Source organism: Cheilinus undulatus, linkage group 20, assembly GCF_018320785.1.
Source record: "Cheilinus undulatus linkage group 20, ASM1832078v1, whole genome shotgun sequence".
NCBI classification, from domain to species: Eukaryota; Metazoa; Chordata; class Actinopteri; order Labriformes; family Labridae; genus Cheilinus; species Cheilinus undulatus.
Genome location: NC_054884.1, coordinates 24,966,056 through 24,982,924, shown reverse-complemented (window position 1 = coordinate 24,982,924; position 16,869 = coordinate 24,966,056). Strand labels below are relative to the sequence as shown.

The 16,869-nt window shown below is 38.6% G+C and overlaps 1 protein-coding gene across 1 annotated transcript in view; it reads left to right on the top strand.

Annotated features, from left to right (window-relative positions):
* The window catches only part of dock1 (dedicator of cytokinesis 1), a 351,227-nt gene that overhangs the window by 26,777 nt on the left and 307,581 nt on the right, over nt 1–16,869 (top strand). The window contains exons 2-3 of the mRNA XM_041815464.1: nt 16,330–16,413; nt 16,739–16,779. Of these exons, the coding sequence (XP_041671398.1) occupies nt 16,330–16,413; nt 16,739–16,779 (125 nt within the window). The remainder of the gene's footprint in view (nt 1–16,329; nt 16,414–16,738; nt 16,780–16,869) is intronic.

Here is a 16,869-nt window from a genome sequence, read left to right as displayed (position 1 = left end):
GTGTGAAAAGCTTTCATGCAGCGTTCAGTAATGAGCCAGGCTCTGCTCTGTCTCTCCCTGCTACATCGGGAAGATGATTTTCAATTAAAGTGCCCTGCAGAGGCAATGAAAGCTGAGTTATTAGCCTGTGTTAGATTGCCCCCTGAGGCCTGCGTCGGCGCACAGCGCATGGCAGGAAGTTTTGCCAAAAGGTATTATGGGTGTTGGCATGTAGATCTGGCACGGCATACTTTTCTCCAGCACACCTCTCCCCTCTTGTTCTGAACCTTCTCACTTATTTAGATTTTTTTCAGTGTTCTCTTTCTCTGTTTTTCTTTTTTTTCTATAGATGAGGTATTGTTAATCTTCCTGTCGTTATAAAAAGCTTCAGCATTTCCTTATGGCTAACTGGAACAGCCCCATCTATTGTGATATGGTAATATCTCAAGTGGCATTTCCTGCTTGTTTCCAGTCAGAGGGAGGAGAAATCTGGTCCTGTAAGAGAGAGAGACAGAGAGAGAGAGAGACCTGGGGCTTTGCTCTCTGTCAAATTAATTTCAGGTTAATTACAATAGCATTATCTCTGCTTTCTAACCACTGATAAAGCTAAAAGGCCGTTGTATGTAATTGGTTTAATAGGGAAAGGGCTGATTTTGTTGGTATTTCACAATCCCAGGTTCCCTGTCTGCATTTGCCTCTAAATTGGAACCATCAGGCTTCCGTCTGGATGCCTAAACCTCTTATTAAGCCTTATTAGAGAGCGACTCGAAATTAATTATCATGTTTCTCCTGCTTTGTACGTTACTGACAGAGCTCCTTTTTTGTGTGTGAGTGTTGCAAACATGCTGTATATTTGATCCTTTTACTAAGCATGCCGCTCAGCATATCTCACAGTGACTGTATTGTCAGCCAAACCACAGTGGACGACATCCATGTGTGCTGTAATGACAGACTAAGAGGCTTTTATTCCTTTTACGGTGTTTGAAATCAATTTAATTTCTTAAGAGCTAGGAATAATTAAGGGGAATTGAAAGATTGTAATTTCCCAGTGCTTGAAATATCCTCAGACTCAATTAAACAAGCCTATTCTTTTGAATTTAATTGTTGTAAATCATATCCTTAAAGTCGACCCAGGGGCTCTCATTGTTCAAAGCACATTGCTTTTTAAATTCAGTTTTCTTTTTAGCCGTGACAGCTGTTGTACTACAGGCACACCTGAGTGTTAAAGATGACTAATACTACATTATATATCTATATATATATATATATATATTTTGCTAAGTAATTACCTTACCTCAATTATAGTATATTCCAAGTAGTTGGAAACAGTTGTTATGATCCCTGTGAGGAAATGAAATTAATAAAATGAAGGAGAAAATCTGTTAACTCTTCAAGCAATCCCTGTATTTTTAGCAAGCATCTTGTAGCGTAAAAAAGGAAGGCCACTTTTAACAGCTTTTCTCCCTCATGTGTCCGACGAAAACTACATTATATTTTAGTCTAGTTTTAGTCATCTTGACGACAAACTAAACTTACTTTTTGTCCGTTTCAGTCATCACAGATCTATTTTTGGTAGTCTTAGTCTAGTTTTTGTCATGGAAAAAAAAGCTGTTGACGAACATTTTTAGTCACAGTCGACAAAATTAACACTGCTTCATAGCACTTGTGTGCCTCTTGTCTAGATCTTTGCTTGTATTGTACTTACTCTCAGATGTCGTCACTTTGGACAAAAGTGCCTGCTTAAATGACACTGTAACATTTAAACATAGTATTACTGCCAGCTGTTCAGAAACTATATTACACAGGCACTTGCTGGTGTGTACATAGGGCAAGTTATACAGTACTTTAGCATTTAAAATAACCAACAAGCTCTGATTAGATTCATCCACATTTCGCAAAAAAGGGTTAAGGACAAGTTGAAACTTTTAATTTTTTAAATTATGCATGATGTTGATTTTGCAGCATGCAGCATATATGGTCATTTAGAAACTGAATTTCAGTTTGGCGTGCGGATGTATAACTGCAGGTACTGCAGGACAGTGGTGCTGATGGTGGAAATGGACACAGGAGTTTATTATAAATCAGTGTTGATTCAACGATAAAATGCTGTAATGAGAAAATAATGACAAAAATTCCATATTTTTTAGATAGTGACACCTTTCTTAACCATTAAGGGTAGTACATTGAGCATTTTGGACAAAATAAGGTATGTGAGACATTAACAGCAATTATTTCCCCATTTCTATCAGCAAACACATCATGTAATTGTGAAATAAAGTAACCTAAACCTGAACCAGTAGATCTGTGTTTTGTCTTTGTTACAGCTTTAATTGGAGTTACTATCAAAGAACAAAAAGAAAATTAATTCTGTTATGATTTCTGACCAGAATGTTCAGCAAAATTATTTTGATCAACCATGAGATCACAATTATAAATCACAGTTATTTTTTAATTTGACGGACTTTAAGGGCACAAATGGAACCAAACCTGGGACCTTAAATGTAAGCCTTATAAAAACATCTTTTCAAATGCATTTTAGATTTGAAAAGCTGTCATCTATCATGTTTCTTTGGTCCTGAGAAGCCCTAATTCATTAATTCATTATTTGAGTTATCTACTGGTATCAGTAATGACAGAAATTTCAAATGCAAGACTTCTTCTGTTTAGTTGTTAACATAAGCAATAATTTAGTTGACATAAACATCCACAGGAGTTTGTGTCTGAGTCTGAACCCATATTTCAGTATCATAGCTTGCCTCAGTATTCATCATTGGCAGTGAAAGTCTCCCAAAAGAGTGTGATATACTTTATATAGTGCAATATACAGAGTGCGGTTGGAAGATATACAGGAAGACTAGGTCCTTTTGCCCTCCCCCAGGGTGAACTTCCTCCTGTTATCCTTCCAGCACTTGGCAGATCCCTGAAGACGTCCTGTCAGCTCTGCAGCAGAGTTCTCTGCAGCTCACTCAGTCCCAAACACAAGCAGGCCTCATCAGGAGAACACAGCTAACACCTGTAACACTACCTCACCCAGCTCACATTTGTCCCATACAAATGAATACAACTGGTAGATGCCAGGGAACAGTATGTTTGTTTTATACACAGCACCACAGCTAGAACATAAAAACAGATCCTACCTCTGCATACTAGTTTATATTATTTGATGGGGCTGGGTCAACATATATGACAATGGCATTAAAGGGGGATCCTGACTGGTGTAATGCAGTTGTCCATTATCTGGTGCCAAATTTTTTAATTTTGATTAAAAACAAACACTGCTTTAAACAGACTTCCCTGGCAGTTTGACACACTGTATCACTTCTTCATGACTTTTCATACTGGCACTTATGGCATGATTACTGGCAACTTGACCAGAACTTAACAGGACAAAGAAGAAGTTACCAGTTGGAAAAAGGACAAGGAAGACGGTGTTTCTAAGAGGATTTTTATCTGTCTATAGTGGGGGTACTTTGAACAGTCTTTGTAGATCTAGGATCAAAGTCCCCAGGAGATATATGAGTACATTTTAAAGTGAAATGTATCAATCTTGTGCACTTAGATAATAAAATTGTTTGGAGTGCATGCCACCCCCTTGTTTTTTTTTCAAGGTGACAGTCAAAGGTACCACATTTAGATTTAATGCACAGTGCTCATGAGCCTACGACCAAATCCACATAAACCACACAACTCAAAAGCAGAATCAGTAAGCTAAAACACTGATTTTTTGTTTTGGTAAATTCAGAACCCGGTTCTGGCAGAACCTGGTTACGTAACAACATAATAATAGTATACCATAACAATGTAACGTAACAATGTAATGTTACATAACAATGTAACGTAACAACAAAACGCAACAATGTAACACTACGTAACACAACATAACAAAAAGTATTGCAACGTAATGTAATGCAACAAAACTCAATGCAATGAAACTCAATACCACGTGATAACGCAACGTGATACAATGCAACATGACAACGCAACGTGACACAATCCAACGCGACATAACGCGGCACAACGTAATGCGACACAACGTAACGTGGCACAAAGTAATGAGACAGCGTAATGCGACACAACGTAACGTGACAAAATGTAACTACGCAACATTACAAAGTTATGTTACACAATGTTTTGTTTAATACAATGTATTGTATTATATTGTATCATAACATATCAAAACACATGGTATTGAGATGTAATACATCGTATCATATATTATATCACATCTTATTGTATTTTATTGTCCATTTTAGTACTGTGTCATACTGCACAGTATTGTATGGTAACATTATGTTTTGTAGATTAGATTCGATAGATACTTTATTGATCCGAAGCAAATTCAGGTACATTATCTATTGTTTTATATGTTATTGTGTTGTATAGTGTGGTGTTGTGTCGTTAAGTATCATATCGTGTTGTATCTAATCATGAAATGAGTTTCCCTGTGATTCCCATCCTTAGCTCTTTTTAATCCCCACTGTTTATCAGAAGTGTACATGGTCTTGTGTGCTTGATTGTAACATTATTGTAGATTCAGTGATATATATTGAATTGTGAGTTACCCCATGATTTCCACTCCTATTTTTGAGTTTGAAAAAATCTTAATTTTGCTGCAGTGTTCTCAAAATACACCTCCACCTTGTTCAAATATTACAGCTGCAGTCAGGTAATGCTTAGAATTGAATGAGCACTTAGTAGAATCTTGTACTTGAGATGTATTAGATTTAGATGGTCAAACATATAATATAGTCATGTAGTCTCATGCTCTTGAATAATAAGAGGTTTATTTTACATGCAGAACTTGTCAGTCTGTGCGGGTGAGTCAATTACAGTCGGATATACCCTTTCAGAGAATAAAACTGGTGCATGTGTGTATGTGTGTAGCCCCTCTTTGCTGACTCCATGGTCTTTCCTCAGAGACCCATAGTGCAGCTGGAGTGTAATAATCACCCTCTATTCAGTCCTGCTGCCTGGAAAAGGGTGTTGTGAGTCTGCAGTGTGCTTATTGAACTCCTCCTCATTCAAGTTAAGCCCTGTATTAAATTCATTTTCTCAGCTTAGTGTTACCGTATACCATTCTCTCACAGAAAACAATTCTCTCTCCTCCTCTCATTCAGGAATATTCTGCTTTTGTACTTGGCAACCTCACACAACAATGAAGAATCAATCATTATCATTAAGGTTATATAATATTAATGAATTGTGAACCTTATGATCAGTTTATTATGACAATATATTCAGATTAGTGATGCGTAACATTGCGTAACATTGTCATGTCCTTGGACACACAGTAGACCAGCACTGAAGGTAAAACACAACATAGATGAGTGAACAATAAAGACAGCAACATCCACGTCAGAAACAAGAATAGTTGCCTTAGTTCTAAAACTTCTATTGTCATGCTGCTATTGTAAGGTCACCACGAAGAAGGTCCACAGCAGAAAGATGGCATATTGCCAGCCAATGTAACAGAGATGGACATACTTCTGTTCATAAGTTAATTCTTCTTCAGTGCTTATATTCTGAGACAGAGTAAACGTAAATGACCTTTCTGAGCCATAACAGTAGCTCGCCTTGACTCTGCATGTAAACATACTGATTGGCAGTGCTACTGTGTTTGCTGATAGCTCACAATCATCAAGTATCAAGCCCCTAGCCATTGTAATGTTGTGATCCTAATGTACCACTAAAAGAACTATCAGCACCCATCAGCTATTTTCTGATTATGAATTGGAGGCTTACTTTTCAGGGCTTGAGTTATAGCCAACTCATGTGTAAGGACCATGACTTCTTTTTCGTGTGTTGTCACTGTTAACAATCCGGCTACTTTAAAGGGGAAGGCGATGATGCCTACGAGAACTTTAAACTGAATTTATTTTCCAATATTTTTAGGGAAAGCTAACTCATCAGGAGATCTTGGATTTCATTATAGCAGATTGCATTCAAGTAATTTTGCTCCCAACATGGCCAGTTTTCCTGTACAAAGCCTAGTCTGATATGCTAGTGGATGATTATACTAAGCTTACAAATAGAGATCAGGTCCCTTGTGATACCAACATCCAACATCACCTGCAGAATGTACCATATTTTTTGGAATGCACAATATCATTGTTATGATGTTGCCAGGGATGCCCGTTTTTATGCTGATGGTTAGTGGTGTAAAGATAAACCTGACATGGATCGGTTAACCAATCTTGATGTCAGTGGTCCGAGTGCATCGGTCAGCGGAGCCCTGATTGGTAAAAATGTGGCACGAACTGGTTTTTAACGTTAGAGATTGGTTCATTGAGGTCCTGCTGCTTGTTTTCATAGCTCGTTCCCCCATACTCTGGCTCAGCGTCTGTAATCTTACCTCTAAACGAGAGTTCTGTTTGCTGTAGGTGCTCACTAGGTAGCTGGATGTGTTCCACAGGTCGTTGCCTAAACGTCTTTTCAGTTACAGTTCTGCGCCTCAGGAAAAAGTCATGTGGACTTTATGTGAAGGAAGGATAACTTTCGAAATGTCTGCCCGTCTGTACTCTTTGGAGAAAAGCAATTAAGAACTACAGCAGCTCATAAATCTCACCTGTTGAGACGGTGGAGCTAAAGTTTAGCTAAGATGCTAACGCTAAACGTAGCACAAACAGAGCTGAAAACCATCCCATCTCTGTAGTGGAGAATTTGGGTTTTTGTCGTCTTCTTGAGCTTTTGGACCCACGCTATGCCCTGTCCGCTCGACATTACATAACTGACACAGGCTTACTGAAGCTGTACAACAAAGTGCATGACAGCATGCTAGAGAATTTTTTTCCCATTGTTTTTATTGCAATTTTTGTTTTTCATTCAACAGAACAAGCTGTTTCTCCAAAACTAGACAATTAACAAAACATTCACGACAGCTCTTACATGAGAAAAGAAAATATAGCATGAAAAGAAAAAACAGGAGGTGGTAGGTCAGACTTACAGTGTATAGGAGTCACACTTATGAATGTCATTCAAGTCCACGACAGTCCTTTCAATAGGGTGGAGTGACATCTATCGCTCTAGGTCCTGCTTAATTTCGCAAAATAAAGGTGCAAAATTGGCTTTATATAGTTGATTGAAGGATGGGGTAATAAGGATTCCCAGGTACTCAAACCCTTTGGGTGACCATTTGAAAGGAAAGGAAGGTACCGTAGCTGGTATTGCTGCAAGAGTACCAAGAGGCATAGCCTCTGATTTAGCCAAATTAATCCTATTGCCAGAAAAAAAAAAAAATGAATCTGTTGATCACATCAGTAAGACTTGGTACAGATGTTTCAGGGTTGGTCAAAAGGATCAGAACATCATCTGCATACAAGGTTATTTTGTGACACAGCTGTCCGGTCTCTAAACTACATATTGTGGGTGTCGCCCTTATGGCCTCAGCAAGTGGCTCAATGGCCAAGGCAAATAGGAGGGGAGATAAAGGGCAGCCCTGCATCACCCCTCTGTTAGTATTGAAGTATTCAGACCGGAATCCATTAGTCAAAACTGCAGCCTGTGGTCTAGTATATATAAGTCTGACCCATTTTAAAAAGTTCTCCCCCAAACCAAATTAACCCAATGTTTATAACAAGAACGACCGTTCAATTCGGTCAAATGCAGGGAAAGCACCAGACCATTAATAGATTTTTGTTTAAAAACTTGAATAGCGTTCAACAATCGTCTAACATTAGCGGTTTTATAAAACCTGTCTGGTCTTCCTTTACCAGTATTGGTAAGAGATTTTCTAAACGGGAGGCTAAGATTTTGGAAAGCAGCTTCTTATTGGTAGCTGTCCGATGTTTGCTCCATGTCACTGCTGAGTCTCACCGACAGTCCTCCACCTTTGAGTTAAATGTGCAGTATTACATGATGCACGCCAGTCCGTGGGTCTCACACAGCAGAGCTTGTAAAGCAGGCCATCGAGGATGCTGGTTTTCCTAAAGAAGAACCTTCACTTCATTTAAAGTAACACTGGGTAAAGAAATAAAAGTGAGAGAGGAATAAGTGATGTGTCAGCTCTAGTTGCACTTTAGAAATTGCACTGAAATAACAAGAGTGCCTTGTATTTGATAGTTGGATTTTATTACAGTGTTAATGTTTTGGTTCATGTCTCAGATTAAGCTGCTACATTTTAATAGGGACTGTTGTTTTGAATCTGTATGATTCATATGTTTTTGATCCTGTTCAAGTCAAACTGTTTACACCACTTTAACGTGGAGTTGGGAATTTTTTTAATTCATTTTTGAGTTCAGTTTTTGTTGTGACTAATAGTCAAGTTACCTACCACTTCTAAGTGGAATTATATTGTTATTATTATTTTATTTTAAATTCATTTATTGATTTAATTTGTTATTGTGACTAATGACTCTGCTTTCACCACCTCTAAGTGGAACTGAGGTTATTTGAGTTCACTTTTTGACTGCTCAGGTCTGTCAGCTGTTTAGACCACTTTCAAGTGGATTTTTGATTGTCTGATTTAATTCAAACACTGCACTAAGTGAAAGTGTAACTTTATTTTTTGACAAATGATCTCTCTCCTACATCTCATTCATCATTCTCTTCTAGTGTTGGTTTTGTCATTAAGTGCGCCCTTACTGCTAGTCTTCTCTGCCTCCTCTAAAGCCCAGCCCAACCAGACGGAGAGTTCCCCCATCCTCCCCTCTGCCTTTTCCTCCTGGAGAATCCTCTTGTCGGGGATTTCCTTTCTGGCTCCCTCTGCGGGCCCGCAGCCCATAGAGACTTTGCACAAATCATCAAAAGCCTATGTCTCTTTCCAGCCATCATTTTCTGCGTACTTCCCGTTCCCATTCCCTCCTCCTTCATCAACACACTCCTCTCATGGAAGCATAATGATACATTAGGATCTGCATGCATTAGCGTAGGTTATTAGTGTGGCATTACAATCAAGCCCATGTTTAGACAAGGCTGTTTATAATTGTTAAGAGGGCGTAGACTCAGGCTAAGTGGACGGGTCTGTAATCTGATTCCTCACTTATTTCCTCCAATGATAACGCTGAGTTCACACAGCCTTATGCAAGAGGTTATGTGTGGTAATGAGCCCCCAGCAAATGATGCTCCTGTTTATCACGTTTCCTAAAAATAATTTGCATGCCATCCTCCGGAGAGAATACGGTCCACTTGCTCTCTGTCTTCTTCCTCTTATGGGTTTTCTCCCCCTCACTGCTCCTGAATTGACATCAGTTTGTTGCCGGGGTATGCAAATCCAGGTTTATGAGTAATCAGAGCTGTCGTTCAACCCCCACGTGACAGGCATCACACTGGTTGTTGTGTAAAATTGCACCATCATTGCCTCCCATGTCAGGGTTATGTTTGATGGTTGTCATTTACTCAGCATCTTCCCAGGGTGTCGTTAGCGCTCATTTTGTGATTCCTTCCCCCCTGCTCTCGGAGCTCCCATTAGTTTGATATGAGACCTAGTTTCATTGGCAGGGATCACAGGGGCAGGCTTTCATTTCCAGATAAAATATGATGCTTTTTGTCTCTAATCAGAGCTGTGTGTTTAGGCTGATCCCTCTCAGCACCTTCTGTTTGGAGAACACGCTGAGTCAGCCGGACCTGTGACCCACTTCCAAACAAACGCACAGATGCAGCACTCGACGGCTTTGCAGACTTTTCTGGCTTCCTCTTAATGATGGTTTAATCGAGCACAGGCTGCTCTGCGATGGCTGCACACAGATTGATCCCGCCCCCCTTTTGATTGTTTTGTTGCTTTCTGGGCCTGTAGGGAACCTTTTGTTTACCACTGTGGTACCACCAAATTCATTTCCTGCCTTCTTTGTTCCATTGTCAGCCCGCACATGGATCATGTTCTGGCAGATTCGCTGGGCTCGTTGGATTTTTCTGCCAATCGAAAAATGCTTGCACGTGTATATGCACTCGCACTTTGATAACAGAACAAAGGGCTGAATGAAAAAGGCTTGACATGACTTTTCTTTTTCAGTTTACTAAAGGATGAACTGGTTATTACCTGACTTACATATGCTTTACATGTTGAGCATCAGACACAGGGTCTGTTGCATTCTTCAAAGGATGCAGCCTACGCAGACAGATCTAAAAGGAGATCAGCTAGTCTATGGAGGATTCCCTGTTTGCGTCAGCAGTAGGGATGGAGGAGCACATTCAACTGGCAATATGATTCTAATCAGTTTTACTGTATTAGCTTTATATATGAATATAATTCTTTTATTTCACGTGACCTACAATAAAAACAAAATGCATAAGCCAAATCAAAACATAGATTTCGGTGCCGCGTTTCAGAAGCACTGAATTCCAACGCATGCATCAGACTTGACGCAACTAATTTCGTCCGACATTGTTCAGCAGAGCTAGAACGTCTTTTATTTGTTATGCTGCAGAGTAATGCCTCTTCTCTGCTTGCATGATTCTCGATTTACTTTATGATTTGTCTCTGACGCAATGCCAGTGCATGAATGTTGGCTTAGTCTTCATCTAAAGAAATCACTCCTGTTTTTTTTAATCCACTGCCCAGCTGTGGTTAAAGATTTTTGTCTGAATTATTTAAGCCTTTGGCACAGAGACGGCCTTTATTTACGCAGCCACTTCAGTGTTTTTATTGATTCACGTGAGCGCACTACAGCATGCTGCTCTTATAGTGCGAAAAAATAGAACTTATGCGGGCAGAGAAATCCCTCTTTTTGATTATCTAGATCAGTGGTTCTCAATTGGTCTAGCCTTAGGACCCACCAATATCTATGATGACAAATCTTGACTAAAATATCCCAAAAATTTTTAACCATGCACTTTTAATATAGAAATGTTTCACTTAAGATCTTGTAGGAATAGAATTCATGACATAAACAAGAGACAGGGCAAAACTGACATGTTTTACACCCCTCTTTCACCATGATAATGTGTAAATTTTAGCCAATTTTATGGATATCTTAAGAAATCACTTCATTAGCATGGTAAAAGCAGCTCTTTTATTGCAAGAAAAGGAGATAAACGAGTTGAGTAATTGATAAAACATGTAAATTCACCCATTATCACAATAAAACAGAATAAAATAAACACTATGCTTGTATGTTCTTCATGGACTTTTGCCACCATTTTTTCCAGACACACATTCACAAACCACTGAAAACTGCTCTGCAACCCACTTTTGGGTCCCAGTCCACCAGTTGAGAACCACTGTTCTAGCTGGATTACATGAACAGACCTCTCTGTCCTAACCTGACACACATAATCTCTGTTCTTTAGTTTCAGAACAGGGATGAATCTAGAAGTTTTGGTCAGGGGCCCAGGCTCTGATTTGTGCAGAGTGCACACAGACAGTGGATCATCATGCATTGTCATGATATAATTTAAGTTTACTTAAAAGTACCAAAATGAATTGAAAAAAAAAGAAAAACAACTTAAGATTAACAAACAAAAAGTTGAATTTGTTAGGTGACGTTTACAAGTTCGAGTAGGACTAAAGGCACACTGAGTCTGTTTTTTTAGTCTGCATTTTTCGCACGTTAAAGAAAATCGAGTTCACACTGTTCAAATCCTGTTTGCACACTGAGGATATTTTTTCAGAACTGGTTAGATTTTATGCAAATTTTCACATCAGTCCAAGTCATTTAATTAAGTGATTGATGGTTCAGATCAGAGCCCGCTGTTTCCTTCTTTCTCCCCCTCCTCTTTCTCTCACACTGAGCCCTAGCTTTAAAAAGAACCTGATATGATCAGACTTATTCACCTAATTCAGTTCACTCCGCACTGGTAGTGTGACGTCACTTTGACCGTTGCTCCTCGGCCTTGCCTATGCAGGAACCGGCTGTCTCAGACTGACGGCATGTTTCCTGCTTGCAGCTGCCGCATGTCTACTCCAGCATGCACCATCACAGCTTTCATACCGGGGCGTGAATTGGCTGTGTGTTGGCTTTGTCTCCCCGCTGTCAAAGCTCTGTAATTCTTTTGAAGTTTTACCTCAATACACCTCCCTTCAAGCGACTTGATTCAGTGTGTAGTGGGACTCCAAATGAAAGCATTATGCACAAATGGAGGGAGTTTCTCCAAAGAAACGCTAATTCGGGCTTTTACTTTGAAAAGCACAAACCAGAAGTGTTTTCGTTCTGTGTTTATCTTTACCTGCAACAATTTGTACTGTGTGGAAATTGTAAGCTTCAAAAATGGTAGAAATTTTGAGAACAGTTATATTAAACAGATGCATTTTAGCTCGTGGCCTTCTGGTTCATCAAGACACAGATTTCAAACATAGTCTACCAATGTGGACGCACATATGTGCTACAACAAGGTGAATATGGCTCTGTATTTATCATTTTCCCGTCTATTTTGACTGATAACTGCTCATGGTGCACAGGAACGATAGATGAAACTTCAAATCTTAAAATTCTCTGTGCGTGAGACGTGTTTATGTAACAGATAAAGGCATACATTTGTAGCATAAACACAGTTCATAAAAGAGACTGAATTAAAAAGTTGTTCTCCATCTCTCCAACTTTGACGCATGTGCTATATGAAGATCTCTGTGAGGATGGATGGATCCAGAGTGATTTTAAAGGAGTGACAGAGCCACAGGCAAATAGAGACGCAACGGACTCAGTATGCCAGGTTTGAGTGTGTGACGTTTTTTTGGATTACAGATCCAAAAAAATGCATCTGAAAATAACGTACCCAGTGTGTAAAGACCTTGACACATTAAAAAGACTGAAAAAGGAACTGTATCAAACTTCACTCAATCATACTGGACCACCTGATTGAAACGCTGCCTTTTTATTTCTCTGTCTAGATTGTTCACAGAAACGTGATGTTCCACCAGTTTGGTTCTAAATCCCTGGTTTTTAAAAATCTCTATTCCTTTGAAATTATAGTGATTTTCTCTTTGTTTAATCTCTGCTGAATATTTAGAGGGAACAATTTCTTATGAGCTTTACACATAATTTTTAGAATACTGTAATCAACTTTCATGAAATTTCAGCAGTGGTAGCTGAACAGATAAGAGGTTTGAATGATGTTAACTGATTTTTTTAACTGGCCTTGAAAAAGGTAAAACAAAAAAACAAGTATAAAGAAAAATGAAGTAAAGACTTGACTTGGTGTCAGACGATTACAGGACAAATTTGTATAAACAGAATGTACTTCATAACCGTTTCAAAGGAAATAGCCCATCTAACAACTTAAAAGCCAAATTGTGACCAAATTGTGAAAGCTATTGTTGTATGCCACCCTGACATGGTAATGAAACGTAATCAGCTTCTTAGATGGCACTTGATTGTGGGAGAAAATGCCGGATTCACTTGATGTGCCACCAGCACGCTGTGAAGGCTCCATAGCCCGTGGCGAGAGTCTTTTTTAATTAAGCCATCATTCACCTCTGGAAACCTCTCGTTGAAGCCGCCCTGCATGCATTCCCTCAGCAGGACATGCACGCACACACGCTCATCGGTGTCATTTCTGCCTGCAGGTGTCCTCTCAGCACAGCCACCGGTCATGCTGTCAGAGTCCAGGTTGCTTTTGTGTGTTTATGCGCGTTTCTCAGACAGGTGTTGGTCATGGCTGGTTTGACAGCGACGTGTTGTTCATCTCCCTCTGAATGACTGAACATGTGTCATCACTCAGGGTTTCATTGTTCATTTCAATATGACCTTGACATGTTGATTGAGCTCTGACAACAGAAATAAGATGATGGGTGTGTTTGCTGATAGATCGATTACATCAGAAAGAAAAGTCTCTATTAAACCTGCAGATCTACAAGTAAGAAGATTTATTATTGAGCATTAAAGAAAAGCATTTAGATGTCAAACTGGCTGTTGATTCAAGTTTTCTGCCTCTTCAGTTTTCTCTGAAGGGTAGCAAGAAATTGTGGATGCTTTTGAACAAATGTAGCTGAAGTTCTGGGCTTTTTTTTGGGCACATCCCTTAATATTTTGAAGGATCAACTAAAGTTGGGGTTCTTTTTAAGAGTCAAGCAAACATTGATGAATTTAGAAATATATTGTTGTCTTACCTTTGTAATCAAATTATTGAATTTGATGCCAAATATCTTGGACAAGAAAATAAAATTCAGACAGGGCACAAGAAAAAAGGACGACAGTGGGCTAACAATAACCAGCAGGGAAAAAAACAGCAATGAATTAGTACATTACACATGTGCTATTAGCTTTTTAGAGGCTTGTTATAGACTATATTTTATCAGTTAAAGGTAATCATCATGATATGATTTCTTGCATTTTCCTGTATTTCATCATGTATTGCATTGTGTCATGTTGTAGCAGATCCTATCATGTTGAATAGTATAGTTCTGTATCCAGTCTTATCTTTCTCATCAATTATAAAAGGCTATATCAAATTGTATTTTACCTTGCTGGTGGTAGCATTTCCTCTTGTTCTGTTTGGTTTTATATCAACTGGTATTCTACTGTGGCCTGTGTTGAATCATATCTTAAAATGTGGTAGTGCATCATCGTATGGCATTGTACCGTATAAAATCTTATGGTTTTGTTTTGAGGCTGAGGGAAAAAATCGATACAGCATAGTACCGCGATATTTTGCACGGCGATATATCGTATTGTATCTTCTGCCAAGTATAGATTTTTTTCCAAAGTAATTGCTAATATGAACTGAAGTGTATGATACTGGATAAATATCATCAGTTGCTTTTCTATCCACTTGATGATGCTGTTGGACCCTTTGTCCAGTGAGGTGGTAGAGGTGACGGTCATACGGCAGGAGAAAGTTATACAACCAATATGGCAGCACCAGGGAAAGGACATTAGGAATGCAAGCAGAGCAAGAGCAACATGGCCACAACACATGGGGTTTGCAAGGCAGTGTTAATTTTGGTTGCTTTTTTGAATTTTAGTCTCATTCTTGGTCTTTAGATGAAATGTCTTTTAGTTTTAATCACATTTTAGTAATTTCTACCCTCTTTAGTTTTAGTCCAATTTAAGACGAAAACTCAAAAACATTTTAGTCTAGTTTTAGTCCATAAAACGTCTTCACATTTTAGTCTTTACTTTTAGTCCAAGCATTCATTCTCTTGCCTAAATCTGGTACCAAATCATGGTAGTGTGTTCTCTGCATCCTGCTAAACTTGGGGTCCCTGCTTTCTACAGCTGAGAGGCAGAATATCTACAGATGCATTGCATTTTGACAGATTTACCCACAGTGGAGAAACATCATGGATTTTGACAAAAACTAAATTACATTTTAGTCTAGTTTTAGTCATATTGATGAAAACCAAACTTACTTTTTGTCAGTTTTGGTCACCACAGATCTGTTTTTGTTTGTCTAAGTCTAGTTTTCGTCATGGAAAAAAGGCTGTCGACCATTTTTAGACATAGTTTTAGTCGATGCAATGAACACTGTTACAAGGAGTGCCTTATGACAATAAAATACTGCAGTTTTACAATACAAATAAAGGCAAGGCTAATGCTAAATCAGCTAAACAATTAAAAAATGGTATAGATAGATATATGTCAATATATGGTATCGCAATACTCTGTATTGAAAAATATTTACAATCGCAATAATATCAAATCGTGGCATATGTATCATGATAATATTGTATCATGGGACCACTAGTAATTCCCACCCCTAGTTTTGTATCACATCATATGAAATCGTGTCCAGTCATTCAACATAGGACAGTATCAAATTAGATATTGAATTAAACAGTGCTGCATGCTTCTGTACCATGTTTTAAAATTTGTTTTGTGTCATAATATTCTATCATGTCGTATCCTATTGTATCAGGAAATATGGAATGGTAACGTACCATGCCACACATTATTGTCAAACCATTACAAACTGTATGGCATTGTATCAGATTGTATTAGGTTGGTTGATTGTTTGGTTGAAAGCTTTTGTCTGATTAAGATCACCCTGGTCAGCCCTGGTTATATACTCCTATCATATTGTATTGTATCGTATTGTATCATATATAGCAAACAAAATATGATCTTGTAGTGTGAGTCAAAAGTTGAAGACACATTTCCCGAGTGCGTACTGGTTTTTTATGATCTAAAAGTACCAAAAAAGAAGTTACAGAACAACATTAATTGTAGTTTTAAGAAAACTGTAGTTTTAAGAAAATCTGTTCCTCTCCCATTATTGCTGTTTTGGCGTTCTCCGTCTTCCATGGTTTCCTTTCAGTGGGTGGCAGAAAAAGTGTTGATATTACAGCTCTAACAGTGCCAGGCCCAGCCGTCACTGTGTCAGACTGTGTGGGTGGACATCCTGTGGATGTGTGATGCCTCTTCTACACATTGCAGTGCCACACAATTAGCGCCACAAGGGAGCCAAACACTTTATTGCCTTTTTTCCTTCGTCCTGTAATATCTCCTCCTCCTCATATTGTCCTCTCTCCTCATTCTGCAGCAATCTATAACTACGATGCCCGGGGAGAGGAGGAGCTGTCGCTGCAGATTGGAGACACGGTGCACATACTTGAGACATATGAAGGTGAGAACGGGCAAACTGATGACACGCATGGTCCAATCTGACATGCCAATGTGGGACATTATTTTCCTTTCAGCACTACTACTGTGTTTGTTTTTCACATGATTATACATGTTTTCAGTAATAAAAGTAATAATCTTTATGATGCTATACATGCTCTCCTCAGCACGGAGCATTTTTACAACTTTAATTTCTTTATTTTTAACTATAATTTGATAAAGACAGAACAGTAAAGCCAATTAAAAGTTAACTTTTCTTCAGGTTATACCCTTCTTTTGCAAAATGTATTGACTGGGAGTTCTATTTATTATCATTTTGTCTCCTTCAGACTGGTACAGAGGGCATAGGCTAAGGAGAAAATCCAAAAAGGTAAGTAACTTATAAACAGATTTTACACACTCACTTACAGACTAGACATTCAAGTTTCATGTAATTCCTGTCCTGATTATTATATCAATT